The sequence below is a fragment of the Ovis aries genome, chromosome 14, assembly GCF_016772045.2.
Source record: "Ovis aries strain OAR_USU_Benz2616 breed Rambouillet chromosome 14, ARS-UI_Ramb_v3.0, whole genome shotgun sequence".
Lineage (NCBI taxonomy): Eukaryota > Metazoa > Chordata > Mammalia > Artiodactyla > Bovidae > Ovis > Ovis aries.
In genome coordinates this window covers 10,576,648-10,590,905 of record NC_056067.1, presented here as the reverse complement: position 1 = coordinate 10,590,905, position 14,258 = coordinate 10,576,648, and the positions used below count along the sequence as shown (strand labels likewise).

Here is a 14,258-nt window from a genome sequence, read left to right as displayed (position 1 = left end):
GCCGCCAGAGCTGCGGGGACAGCGGAGAGGACTAAGATGCTGATGGAGTGAGGGTAAAGCTGTCGTACTCACCACGCCGTGCGACTAGCTGGTCAGGAGGCAGCCCCTCAGGCCACAGCCGAGCCCGGCCGACGGGAACCCACAAGCACGCACACACCCACGTCCGCACGCACACAGGCCTTCACGCCCCCACGTCCGCAGCCCCCATGTCCTCACGCCCCCATGTCGTCGCGCCCACATCCTCATGCCCCCAAGTCGTCACGCCCCCCATATCCTCACGCCCCCACGTCTATAGTTCCCACGTCCTCACGCCCCTACGTCCGCAGACCCAACATGACTTACGCTTCACGCACATCGGAGATGGAAATCCTTCCACAATTAGCATCTCCGGGCCGGTGCGCCGCGTTTCCGGGAGGATGGCATGGAAAAAATCAACCAGCCTGCTGCTGCTGCTGCTAAGTCTCTTCAGTCGTGTCCAACTCTGTGGACCCCATAGACTGCAGCCCACCAGGCTCCCGTGTCCCTGGGATTCTCCAGGCAAGAACACTGGAGTGGGGTGCCATTTCCTTCTCCAACCAGCCTGGAACGAGCTTTTAAACGTTTTATTACACAAACGGTTGAGGTGTGCCCGTAAATGATAAGTCCCAGAAACGTTTTAGAAATCAAGTCAGTTTTATTGAAATGACAGCAACGTGGTCCCTGTTCAAGCGAAGCACACATAAATTTACAATAAATTTTTGTACATAGGAAGTAGTAAAATACATCATTTTTCATAGAAAAAAAGCACACATGTAAGCTGCGGGCTGAGTGAGCCTACAGACAGTATGAAAAATCAGAACATGATGGGAAAACCCGGAAGGAAACCAAAACTTTATATTTTGGGGGGTCCCAGTAACACTGTCGGCCAGATTTATCATCTTCTTATGGTTGAGGTGCTGAAGGCGCCGTAGGCACTGGTAAACACACTAAATGGAAGGGGGTCCCTAATTAGTAGGAGAGCTTCTACTTGGAAGCCCTGTGTTCATTTCTGGAAGATAAATGGTTCCAACTTCAAAATGTTTGTGAGAGTGAAAAAAATAGCAAGACCTGGTTCTGGGCAAGGAGTTTTTAGTCCATTATTCGGGCCAGTTAATGAAGGAAGGAGGAATTTTATTTTTAAATGATACAGTTCACTCCTATTGGATGTTTCAGACTCTCCCTCAGGCAGAATGCTTTAAAAGCAAACATACTGAAATTCCCCTGGACTGCCATTAATTCTAAAAACCCAAACTCAGAGTTTGGACGTGGTCACAGCCACCAAAGCCTAGTGACAAGCAGAAGTCCAACAGTGTAATACCTAGCTAGCATCCAGAGGTTTCCAAGGACTCAGATCTTTGGCAGGGACAAGATGAGTATCTGACAGTCAGACCAAATTCTTCCACTCTGACATTTGGAGTCGGACAGTCAGTACTTACGAATTATAACAAGCCCACAGTGTGCAAAGCAAAAACAGTCCTGCTCATTTCAGCTCTTTCAGGGTTAACGGTTTCATTCCTTCTACAAACTCCCTCTAGCTGGGAATAGTATTTACCTTCTGTTTCTGCTCTAATTAGGGATACACGGATGGAAGCACCAGCTTGGTTCCCCAGGTAGAGTTCCTCGTCCGGACTATCTTAATTTTTTCTTTTTAACTTTTTGCTAGCTCTTTTGCCTTTGAAATATGCTGATTGAGGGTGAAATCAACTTTGAAACTGGCATTCACGAAAGTGATCTATTGGCCAGTCTGGTGGTGGAAGGTGGAATTTTACCTTCTGCAAAGAAACACTATTTACAGAAGAGTATTTTATTTCACTGTGGGTTCGGGTCGAGTTATATGGCGATGGGAGCCAGAGAGCACCACGCTCCTCGGAGCCTCAGGAACATTTGGCAAGAACCGTTCCACAAAAACAGGAAGAGAAATCCCCCGCGTGTGTTACCATCTCTTGTTATTATGCCGCAAGATGGTTTCATAACCACAGGCTGTGTCTCCTTCCAGAGCTGCTAACCTCGGCGAGGAATGTACTAAAGAATGAAGCCATTCCTCCCACTGCAGAAAAATAGGTCATCTGACGGACGGGGAATCTGCACACTTCAGTGCCATTTTTAAAGGCAGCAACTAAACAGCCCTTCTTTGGCTGTTTTTAGACATCTTGGTGGGACCCACAGAGAATGAGGGGTTGAAATTAAAAGGTGGGCTTCATACAGAATCACTTGCTAAGCAAAGACCCTGGTGGGAGACACAAAAACTAGTCTGGGCGGGGTGTGAGCCGCAGCGAGGAGGGGATCAAGGAAGGGTCCTGGTTCGTTAGTCCTCAATGAGACCAAAGGTCGAGGCAGCAGACAGACAGGCCACATGGACGTAGGGAAGGACCAAGACAAGACACATCTCTGGAATTAGGGCTGAACTCGAAGTCAACCAGCACTGCTGTGTGTAGAACCAGCCCGCATGCAGCAGGACGGGAGCAGGACAGGCGCCAGGGCAGAGTCCCCCAGACCAGCCCGTTTGTCTGACCAGCAAACATTAATCCCATTTTCACCATTGGTAGGGACAGACTGTGTTTCTGAATGTTTTAAATAGCTACCTCTACTCCATCCCTGAAACTCCCCCGCCCCCAAGAGTTCTCCGTGCGCCTCTTTCCATGGCCCCAGTGCCTCACGGTGTCAGCTCCAAATTCTTCATTCTCTCCTCTGGTAGGAATCTTCTCTCCATCCATAGAAAGACACCTCCGCGAGGAGACCCCTGGGCCTCAGCAGGATGATAACCAGCTGTCTGCTCAGGACCCCTGGGATGCTCTCTCTTCCCGATGCGAGGAGCTGAGCCCAAGGCACGGCAGACGGGACACTGGACGCCAATCAAAGGAAGCTTCCTGACTCCCCACATCCCCGGCCCACCCACCCACCCCCAATGACAAAATAAAAATAAAAAGAGAATCCCTAAAGCCGTCTTGAGGACGTGCCCTTCTCCCCAGCCCTGCAAGTTCACTGCCTCACGGCAAAGATGCGGAAGGCCTTTCCGTCTCTAACGGTCCTCAAGCTGAAAAAGAAGGAAGAGCACATGTTACTGAAAGTTCTGCAGGGATCGAGCTGGGGGTGGGGGAGCTGGGTGTCCCCAGGTCCCCTCAGTGGAAGCAGTGTGGCCAAGAGATGCTTCCTAAAGCTTCAGGAACAGGGCCCACCCCGGCCAGGAGCAGCTGGCAAAGCCCTCTGCCTCTGCAGACACGCCCGGGTCTGAGTCCAGGTCTGGGTTGTTAAGGTATTTCTGTTAACTTGGAATTGGCTGGCCCCTGTCTGTCTGAATGCAACTCAGCCTTTAGGACTTCTGCCTGGTTTTTGCTACCACCTGTCAACCCAAAGAGAAACCGCCTGCTTGACTGATTAATAGGGAGGTGTTAAAACAGTAGTGCATGTGTTCCAGTTACTAAAAGAGGCACAACAGTTGAGCTCGGCTATTGTATAGGAGTGTAGAGAAAGTTGCTCAGTCGTGTCCAACTCTTTGCAACCCCATGGACCATGGAATTCTCCAGGCTAGAATACTGGAGTGGGTAGCCTTTCCCTTCTTCAGGGGATCTTCCCAACCCAGGGATCAAACCCAGGTCTCCCGCATTGCAGGCAGATTCGTTACCAGCTGAGCCACAAGGGAAGCCCTGATGTGACGAACTGACTCACTGGAAAAGACCCTGATGCTGGGTAAGATTGAAGGCGGGAGGAGAAGGGGACAACAGAGGATGAGATGGTTGGATGGCATCACCAACTCAATGGACATGAGTTTGAGCAAGCTCTTGGAGTTGGTGATGGACAGGGAAGCCTGGTGTACTGCAGTCCATGGGGTCGCAAAGAGTCAGACACGACTGAGCAACTGAACTGAACTGAATTGTAAAGGAAGCATTTTCTATCCACCTTTACCTCCCTCCCACAGTGGAGCCATTCGTATCCCTATTTTGCAGGCAAGAGTATGAAGGCAAGGAGAAAGTCAGTTTCTACAAGTCACACAGCCAGAAAAAACCACGCTCTCAAGATGGGAGCTAAATCCTTTTTTAAAAAGCAAAAAAAAAAGAAAAAACACCCAGCTTCATTGAGATACAACATGCCAGGAAATTCATACTTTCCAAGTGGACAGTTTGGTGACTTTTAGTGATTTGGGGGGCTATGCAATCATCTCCACAGTCCAAGTCATTACAGTCATCCCCGGAAGGTATCTGGTGCCCATTCACAGTCAGTTCCCCTGGCCAGTTCTGTTGCTATGGACCTGCCTCTCCTGGACCTCTCGTGTCAATGGAATCACACAGTGTGTGACATTCTGACTGGCTTCTGTTCTGGGCATGGTGTTTTGAGGTTCACCCATGTTGTGGCCTCAAAACATCATGCTCAACAGAAGCCAAGCACAGAAAGCCAGTCACCCCTAAAGGAGAACCAGTCCACCCTAAAGGAACTCAACCCTGAATATTCACTGGAAAGGCTGATGCTGAAGCTGAAGCTCCAGTACTGTGGCCGCCTGATGAGAAGAGCTGACTTCTGGAAAAGACCCTGACACTGGGAAAAATTGAGGGCACGAGGAGAAGGGGAGGGCATGAGGAGAAGGAGACGGCAGAGGATGAGGTGGTTGGATGGCATCACTGACTCAATGGACATGAGTTTGAGCCAGCCCCGGAAGAGAGTGAAGGACAGGGAAGCTGTCGTCCGTGGGGCCGAAAAGTCAGACACGACTTAGTGACTAAACAGCAAAGCAGCAGCATGTTGTGGCGTGCTCAGCGCTTCACTGCTTCTCTTCCCAAGCGGTGCTCCAGCACGTGGGTTGATCCCACACCATTAATCCCTTCCTCAGCTGATGGACTTTAGGTTTCTTCAGCTTTTGGCAAGTATAAACGATGCTGCGATGGATATTTGCATACAGGTTCTTGTGTGAATGTGCGCTTCCAACTCCTTGTGGGTATATACCTAGGAGTGGAATTACTAGGTCGTGTGTTAAATGTATGCTCAACTTTTTAAAAACCTGCCAGGCTATTTTCCAAAGCAGCTGCACTATTTTCCATCCCCACCAGCGACACACAAGCAGCCTCCAGCTTCTCCACATCCTGTCAACGTTTGTTTTAGTCCCTTTTACAGCCATTGGCTCCCTGTACAACAACAGCTTCCTCGTGCTTTTGACCCAACTGCATAGCACTGTCCTATAGGAAGCTATTGCGTACTCAGTCGCTCAGTCGTGCCCGACTCTTTGCGACCCCACGGACTGTAACGCAACAGGCTCCCCTGTCCATGGGATTCTCCAGGCAAGAATACTGGGGTGGGTTGCCATGCCCTCCTCCAGGGGATCTTCCTGACCCAGAAGTCAAGCCCGTGTCTCCTCTGGCTCCGGCACTGGGGAGGCAGATGCTTTTTACCACTGCACCACGCTATTAGCATATAGTTAACTGGGTCCCTGAGGATGGATATTTAGCCATTTCTAATGTTTTGCTTTTGCAAAACAGAGAACAACCTGGTCCATGGCGCTGCCTATATCTATAGGAGGGCACCCCGGGATAAGCTCCTAGGAGTGGAATTACTGTATCAGAGGATATGCCCACTGGTGATGTGGGCAACCTGCTGAGTTGTGTTTCAGGAAGGTCAGCATGATTCACACCCTCCTCAACTATGCACGGGGTGGCCTGTTAACCCACATGCCTCCAGCACAACCCCTCATGTGGCTTTTTTATTACCATTATTTTTTTGGTTGAGCTGGATCTTCTGGAAATGTGTATCAGATGGGAGCCCTTGGCAAGAGGGGGCGGTGGGGAAAGTCCAGAGCCCAGAAATGACAGAATGTTGGTGCCAGAAGCCCCCATGGGCCTGCAGAGGCAGAGGGTGGACACTGTGGTGGGGGCTGTGGCAACCCTGGCTGTCCTGCAGTTTTCTCAGAAGCTCAGATTTCAGGGCCCTCCTCGGGCCTCTGGGCTGCAAGACTTTCCTGGGTTCTCTGCCCAAAGGAATCGTCTGGGAGAATCACTCAGAGCCACACACCCTCGGCTATTACACGTGCTGGGGACAATTACCAGGGTTTGTGATTCTGAAACTCTATGGATGGGGCAGTGGGTGCCCCCATCCATAGGACCCCCAACAAGCCAGGGGCAGGGGCCACTCAGGCTGCCGTCCAGACAGGAACCCTAAAGTTCCTGCCAGACATCCCCACTGAACCACCACCCCACCTGGAAGGCACAAGCAGGCTCTGCTGAACGGGCTGTTTATTTCTCAACACATCAGACAGTGGGCCAACTGAGTATCATGTGACATCAAGTGGGTCCCTCCCGCTGCCTCGGGCAAGGTCCATGCTTCAAACATTTACCAAGCTCCAGTTCTGCTAGGAAAGTTGACAATTGTGTGTGTCTGATGAAAACCAAGTGTGACCTGATAAATTAGAAGACAACCTCCTTTTCTAAATCTTGCCCTCTGACTCTTTCTAGGTTAGTTTGTAGCTCCCATGAGGGAATGTAAACCAGCACAACATTTCTGAACAATTTTCACCAAAGGTATTGGACGATGTTCCTAAAATATACTGAATAACTTTCATAAAGGGTATTGAAATCCTACAGCTGGTTCTGAACAAATAGCTGAACTCATCATTTTATCAGTCACTGAACCAGTATTTACTGAACACCTACTGTGTAGGGGCATTGGGGTGGGTGTCGGGGACACAGGGTTAACCACACCTGTGAAGGGGTTCTTACCTTCATGGAGTTTACAGTCTGGGGGTGAGAGATTAACCGCTAAATAGGTGTAAAGAGTAATTGCAGACAGTGGCGGGTCCTGAGGATCTGATTAGATCGGGGGCACAGTGTGGGGGAGAGTGAATGGAGACCCCACAGCAGGAGGGTGCCTCCTTGGGGAGCTGGCATTTTTGTGTAGATGTAAACAACATGAGGGTCCAGCCATGGAGGTTTAGGAGCTGGGAGGGCCCAGGGTTGGGTACCAGCAGGTGCAAAGGCCCTGAGGTATCCAGGAAAGAGAGCAGGCCAGTGAGGGGCACTGCTGTGACGAGGCAGATGCTGTACCAGGAGGGTGGGGAAGTGGGTGGGGTGACCTGCCTGGTAAGAGTCGGAGATTTTTTTCTCACCAGGGCTTGAACAGGAGAGACATGCCATGCATCACAGAAAGAGGTCAATTTGGTGGCTGTGGCTATGCTGCTAACAGGAAGTTACCTAAGCAAAGTGCAGGGGAAGCACACAGGTTGTGCAAAGATGTTTTTTGCTGTGTTGTTTACAATAACAAAAAAAAAGGAACCAACCCAGATGTCAGTCAACTGGGTAAAGAAACGATGGTCCGTCCATGCAACAGAATATCACGGAGCCATGGAAATGATGGTGTGGCTACGTCAGGCATGGGAAATATTGGGAAGACACTCACAACTGTTGTTGACTGAAAAAAAAATTAACAGAACAATGCAGGCAGTCTGATTCCTTTTTCTGTAGAAACAAAAACAAAATCACAAGGGAGTTCCCTGATGGCGCAGTGGATAAGCATCTGCCTGCCAATGCAGGGGACTCGGGTTGATCCCTGGTCTGGGAGGATTCCACGTTACACGGAGCAGCTAAGCCTGTGCACCGCTCCTGAGCCTGAGCTCTAGAGCCCAGGAGCTGCAACTGCTGAAGCCCATGTGCCCTAGAGTCCGTGCTCTGCCACAAGAGAAGACGCTGCAAAGAGAAGCCCGGCTGCCACAGCCAGAGAGCGGCCACTGCTTGCCCTAGAGAGGCCCTCGGAGACCCAGCGCAGCCAAAAGCAGAATTAATTAAGAGAACGAAGAAACAAAGTGTTACTGTGTAAATAGAAATAAAAATCTGGAAGGAAACCACTAGAGTGTTTACAGTGGGATTTTCTGTGATAGTAGTTTCTTAAAACTATTTGCACTATTTCTTGAAATTTCTCTAATCTTACTATGAAAAGTTAGGGGGTGAGGAGGAAGGGAAAAAGAGAAAGAAAGGAAGGAAAGAAGAAAGGGAGAAAGAAAGAGAGAGAATGGGAGGGGGGAGGGAGGGAAAACCGCGCAAAAACCCCCAGTGAGAACTGGGGAAGAACCGGAGCTGGCCTGGGAAGCCTCTGGGGCGTCCCAAGGGTCACTGATCTACTTGACGAGCTGGGATGGGAGCTCCGGGAAAGGTTGAGGCACTGTAGCCTCGGGTGGTATCACAGCCCAGCCCTGGGGAGTGAGTCCAGGCTTCCGACGGCCCCTCGCCTGCCCTGGGCACCAGTGATCAGCTCTCCAAGCCAGCGGCTGTGTCTGGCACACACACCGCCGCACCCCTACTCTGCCTCCGTTCGTTATGTAATCTTACCCCATCCAGTCCCCGCAGCCCCCCTAGAGATCTCCAGGGTTCCTCCCACTTACAGAAAGGGAAGCAAGGCTCTGAGAAGTGACATGCTTTGCCCCAAACAGAACATCTGTTCCAGGCGCAGCTGGGACACAGATGCAGCTCTGTGGATGCTCTGGGACCCTTTCCCGACCCTCACCCTAAAGGGATGGGCTGTGGCCACACCACTGCTGAGGACCACACTGGCCAACCACACATGGCAGTCAGGGCTCAAATGCTGGGGGCCCCTTGGGAGGGGGTAGGTTTGTCCGCCAGGAGCCAAAAGCATAAGGCTTCGTCCTGGAAGCTCACTCCTGCGGGCGAAAATTACTCAGGGAGGAAGTGGTTGGCGTTTGGCAGCACACGACAGAGACTGGATTAAAGAGAGAGGGCAGTGTACCTCTGTCCTGGGATAAACGGTCCACTAGTTGGCAGCTAACCCCAGAGGGCAGGGAACCCAGCGACAAAAGGATGGCAGAGCATTGCTCTCCTGGCTTTAAATGTGCGACATCTTTTTTAGTACTAAGCAATATCACTTATATGCATACATGAACATGTATGTATTTATATGTATAGTGTGTTATATATACATAAACATTTTTCTAATATTCTAATCTGTTCTCCCAGATTCTTACCCTCTGTTGATCTTCCAGAAAACTTCAAGAGTCAGACAGAAAGAGTTCCAGATCTTACCTATTGGACCTTGGGGTGGTTAATCCATTTCTCTGAGCCTCAGTTTCTGCTTCTGAGGACAGAATTCACAAAAGTACCCCCTCCTCAGGGGCCCTATAGGAGGTGAATGAGCTCATCCAGGGAAGGTTCTGGGTCAGTGCTGTGCACTTGACCGGAGCTCAAGCCCTGGGCCATGGACAGCGTCACCCCACGAGACTGAAACCGCATTCTCGCATCAGGGGAACGGCGGGCAGGTGCACGGTGGCAAGTGAACTATTCGCGCATAAGCCCAATCCCCAAGGAATCATCAAACATCTTCATCTCATTTCATGAAATAGAAAATATTTTTTTAGGAAAAAATAATTTCAAAAAATATTTTTTTAGGGAAAAAAATACAATCTACATTTTCATTTTTATGTGTATTGCCTGGCATAGGGTAGGGGAAGCCTGGAAAAGTTATTTTAAAAAAAGCAGTTAACAGAGATTAACAGAATGCTTATAGGAACTCTTTTTTTCTAATCCCTAGACATATTATTTAAATAGAAAGTTAACGTGTTAGTCGATTAGTCGTGTCCAACTCTTTGCCAACCCCGTGGACTATATAGCCTGCCAGGCTCCTCTGTCCATGGTATTCTTCAGGCAAGAATTCTGCAGTGGGTTGCCATTCCCTTCAGGGAAATCTTCCTGACCCAGGGATCAAACTTGAGTCTCCTGCATTGTAAGGACACACTGACAGAGGCAGGGGAGAATGCTGGCCCAAGGACACCCAGCTGGCGAGCAGTACAGAGGGGTCCCAGATACCATTCTTTACCGTCTGAGATATCAGGGAAGCCCTATTATTTAAATAATAAGTATTTCTCTTCTAATTATTTGTAAAGTTTACAAACAAGTGTACCTTAGGAGTGTTAAGGTTCACCCCAGCCCCTTCTTCGGTCAACAACTTGTCTGCAGTGAGAAGTCACATGTGCTGGTTACCAGCCTGAGTTCAAGTATGGGCCCTGCCATTTATTTGTGGGGTGCCCTTGGTTAAGTCCTTTAACCTCTCTGTTAAGCCTCCCTTTCCTTATTGATAAATGTGGGTAACTGTGGTCTCTGCCTCATGGGACTGTTGGGAGGTGAGCTGAGCTAACGGTAGCACAGATCTGAGAGTGCTGGGAAACAGGAGCAGGGAGGGAGGGAGACGCCAGCCTGGGGGAGAATGCAAAGCTCATTCCATCTGGAAATAATGGCCCAGTGGTTTCTGCTTCCCAGAGTTTCTGCACAAGTTGAGAGAGTTCCAACACCTGACCCTCGAGACTCCCGGAGCTCACAGTGGTTATCGAGGGCTTGAAACGCAGCTCACCCAAACTGAGAGGCATTCTGTGTGTGAAACACCCGCTGGATTTCCCAGCTCTTTTGAGAAGAGAGGAGTGCAAGTTTCCCATCAACTCTTCTTCTGTTCATACATATTGAAACAATAATAATGTTGATTCATTGGATGAAATGAATGTACTACTAGAAACCTTAAAATCCCCAAGTGTTGGGGAAAGAATCTTAAGAAAAAGTGGATATATGTGTGTGTATAACCGCCTCACTGTCTTGTACACCTGAAGCTAGCACAACGCTGTAAATCAACTACGCTCTAATAATTTTTTTTTAATCCCATATGTGGCTCACGGTATGTATCTGGGACATGCCCCAATAGACAGAGGCCTCTGAGGATGAGAATTTTGGCTTCTTCTGTCCCTGCTGTGGCCCCAGCCCCAGGGACAGTGCCCAGCACACAGGAGCTTCCCCATAAATGCTAGTCCAGATGGCCTACGATTTGGGTAAACATCCCTCCATGCATATACCATCAACCTCCGTAAACAGGTCATTGTGACCAAGAGTATTATCTGCCATTGTCTGGTATATTTCCCAATCTCATTGTGAAATCTGTCTTCAAAAATCAGTCCTGGCCTCAGAAAAAAAAAAAAATCCTGAACCGATTTTCTTCCAGATGTCTAGCTTCTTTCTGAGAATATCTAGACAAACCCAGGTCCCAACATCTAAAGTTTCCCCGGATTCCTTTTCCTTCCATTCTTTCACGGGTATGTGTGTGAGAGAGAGAAAGTGCCTGTCGTCTTACGTGGTCCCAGTTCTGCATGGTCATCTTTCAAAATGTTCAGGAAATCCTTTTCTAGAAAAACACAATTGCTAAAGACATTTTGACGCAGAACCAACTTTTTGTCCGTGTACTAAGAATTCTGTTCGGGAGGTTTTGTTTGTTTGACTGATTGAAGGATTCCCTAAATTTAGAATGTGGCTTTCTGTGAACGGGCCACTGTATGGCCAGCATCCACATCTCCCTCGGGACAGCCAGGACCACTCCAGAGGCTCTGCAGACACTGAGGACAGAGTCACCATCCTAAGGCTGGGTTCCCACAGTCCCTAATTCCCTAATGGGAACAGGCTCCAGGGAAACTCCTCAGCCCTGGTCCATACACAGAGGGGCTCCAAGGTCCCATCTAAAGAAGGGGAGGAGGGGGCTGCCCTGCCTGGGGCAGCCAGACATCTCTGCAGGAGCCATGTCACTACAGAGGCCCCTCCAGCCAGTAAGATGGGGCCCTGCTAGGTGTACTTGGTTCCCAGCACCACCCTCCATAGCAGAGACGCCTGTGCCCTGCTACTGAGTTGCTATTTCTGCACTGTCTGTCCTGCAACTAGGTAACAAGTCCCAGAAGGGCGGAGATCGGGACTATGTGTTCCCCGCTGGGTCCCAGTGCCTGGGACACTGTAAGGGTTCACCCCGTGTGTGACACCTGATAGGTGAGAGCATGCGGAACGGACGGATATCAGGACGAAAGAGTAATTCCTGTATGATGCTTTCTCCCTTGTCCTGGAATAATCCATGTAGGCTACTTCCTACAGTCACGTTACCTGACCCTACGTGAAAAGAACCATACTGTCCTGAGGTTCAGAACTAGCCTTGAGGTGTCATAACAGCCAGACCAGTGGGTCTGTTAGACACTTGCTCTAAGCCGCTGGTGAGTACTTTGCACGCACTTTCTTATTTAATCCTCACAGTAGACACTGACGGAGGCCTGGGGAGACTGCCTGCCCCAGGACAGCCAGCTGACGAGCAGTGCAGAGGGCTCCCAGCTGCCTTCAGACCCCATGTCCCCTCTGGCCTGGCCTCTCCCCTCTGCACATGCAAGGCAGACTACCACCCGGCGCCCACCCATCCCGGCATGCGTCTGGAACCCCTGCAGATACACAGTGCATCACAGACTATCAGCAGCATGGACGGTGCAACTGTGTGCCAGGACATGGCCGCCCTGCATCATCACCTCTTGCAGCAGCAGCCGCCCTCCAGCAGGCATCAGGGCCCCCGAGGGCAGACCCACGCTCCCCAAGTGTCTGTCCCGGGTGGGCCAGAGAATGTGCTTCTCTAGCAAACTCCCCGTCAATTTGGATGCTGCTCTGGGGAGCCTACTTGGAGACCCACTGTCTTCCCCAACACTGGAGGTGGCTGCTATCATTTTCCCTCTACAGGTGGGGAAGCTCACCACAGATTTCAGCTGATCACAGATTTCAGCCTGCACGACCTACTCAGGGGGAAAGAGCCCAAGAAGGAAGGGAAGCAAACTGTCCGCTCAGTAGAACCTATCTGAGTAGTGCAGTGGGCATCAACCACTCCAGGGCCTGGGGAAGGCTGCCCACAAGACACAGTTGGCCCTCTGTATCCACTCCACGTCCACCTGTGGCTGTGGAGTCGTGGATGTGGACAACCTCGTGTTCTTCATCATTGTATATAAGGACTTGGGGCTTCCCTGGTGGCTCAGAGGTAAAGAATCTGCTTGCCAATATGGGAGACGTAGGTTTGATCCCTGAGTCGGGAAGATCCCCTGGAGATGGAAATGGCAAGCCACTCCAGTATTCTTGCCTGGGAGATCCCATGAACAGGGGAGCCTGGTGCGTTACAGTAGATGGGGTCACAAGAGTCAGCCATGCCTGAACGACTAAACAACCACCACAACAACAAAGACTTGAGCATCCTTGGACTGGGGTATCCTTGGGGGATCCTGGAACCAAGGCCGTGAATGTCAAGGGGCAGTTATAATGACAGTATTTCAGGCGGGTCCTTTGGGCAGAGAGAACTACAGATGGACGGAGGCAGTTAACAGTGGGGAAGAAGGCACTTTGGGGGACCCTTTGTCGGTCCCCAGTCCCCCCTAGAGACCCCCCTGTGTCCCAGCCTAGGGCGGAGGTGGAGCTGCTGGGGTCCTCTCAAGGATATGAAGGCCAGCCTATCAGCTTCTCACCAAGGCGTTTTCTCTCTCAAAGGGACACAGTGAACTCATGAGATGGGTGTCTTGGGATTTCTTTCCAGCCCCACCAGGAAATTCCACCTAATCAGCTGCTTCATTTCCCTCCCATTAAATCAATGGAATTTCCCTTCATTAAGCTTTTCCCACACAGAGGTTGCAGGCTTTGAAGGAGAAAACGCAGAAGCCATTAACTCCGCGTGTTCGGGGCTGATGGCTATGACCGAGCACACCCTGTGCGCCCCTACCCCCCGCCAGGATCCCTGTCACCTGACTCTGCAGGGTCCGCCCTTGCAGCGCCCCAGGAGGCTGGGAGGGTGCAGACAGTGGCAGAGTGCCAGGAGTCACGAGAGCCCGGGCTTCAGGGGGCCTGGCACAGTCTGTACCCTCGACTTTATATTCCTTTTCTAAAGCGCTCCCCAAGTATAGAATCCTCATCATTTCCCCTGGTATGGTTGGCTGGCTTGTGCACCCCCACCCCCAAGCTCACATGTGGGCCTCCTAACCCCTGGTGCCCTCGGAATGTGACTGTGCTTAGAGAAGGGGACTTCAAAGAGGTGATTAACGTAAAACGCAGTCATCAGCGGGGCCCCAGTCCAATGTGGCTGGTGTCCTGGCCAGAAGGGCTGGGCAACGCCTCTGTCAGCCTCCCAACACACCCCAGAGGTGGGGACTGTAGTTCTCCCCATGTTCCAGGCCAGAAAGCAGAGGCTCGAGAAACCAGGCGACCGGCTCTAGGTCACAAAGTTGGGAAGCAGCTGAACCTAGGTCTGCTGCACTTCAGACTCGGCTCTTAGTTGGGTCACGGAATGCAGCTATATTCTGACGCAGCTAGAGAACCGCTGTGTGACTATAACTTGATCCCTTTGTCTTTTGTGGGGAGGGGCGGGGGCCCTGCACACATATATACCGAAAAAGGACCATAGGGTAGCACACCAAAGATCTCTAACTCCCCCATGTGAGAGGT

At 50.7% G+C, this 14,258-nt stretch overlaps 1 protein-coding gene across 2 annotated transcripts in view; it reads right to left on the bottom strand.

Annotated features, from left to right (window-relative positions):
- Positions 1 to 653: 653 nt before the first annotated feature.
- CRISPLD2 (cysteine rich secretory protein LCCL domain containing 2) overlaps positions 654 to 14,258 on the bottom strand; it is a 107,516-nt gene continuing 93,911 nt past the window's right edge. For both annotated transcript variants that reach the window (XM_060397890.1, XM_004015503.4), the window contains exon 15: positions 654 to 3,052. In XM_060397890.1, the coding sequence (XP_060253873.1) occupies positions 2,998 to 3,052 (55 nt within the window). In that variant the 3' untranslated portion in view covers positions 654 to 2,997. The remainder of the gene's footprint in view (positions 3,053 to 14,258) is intronic.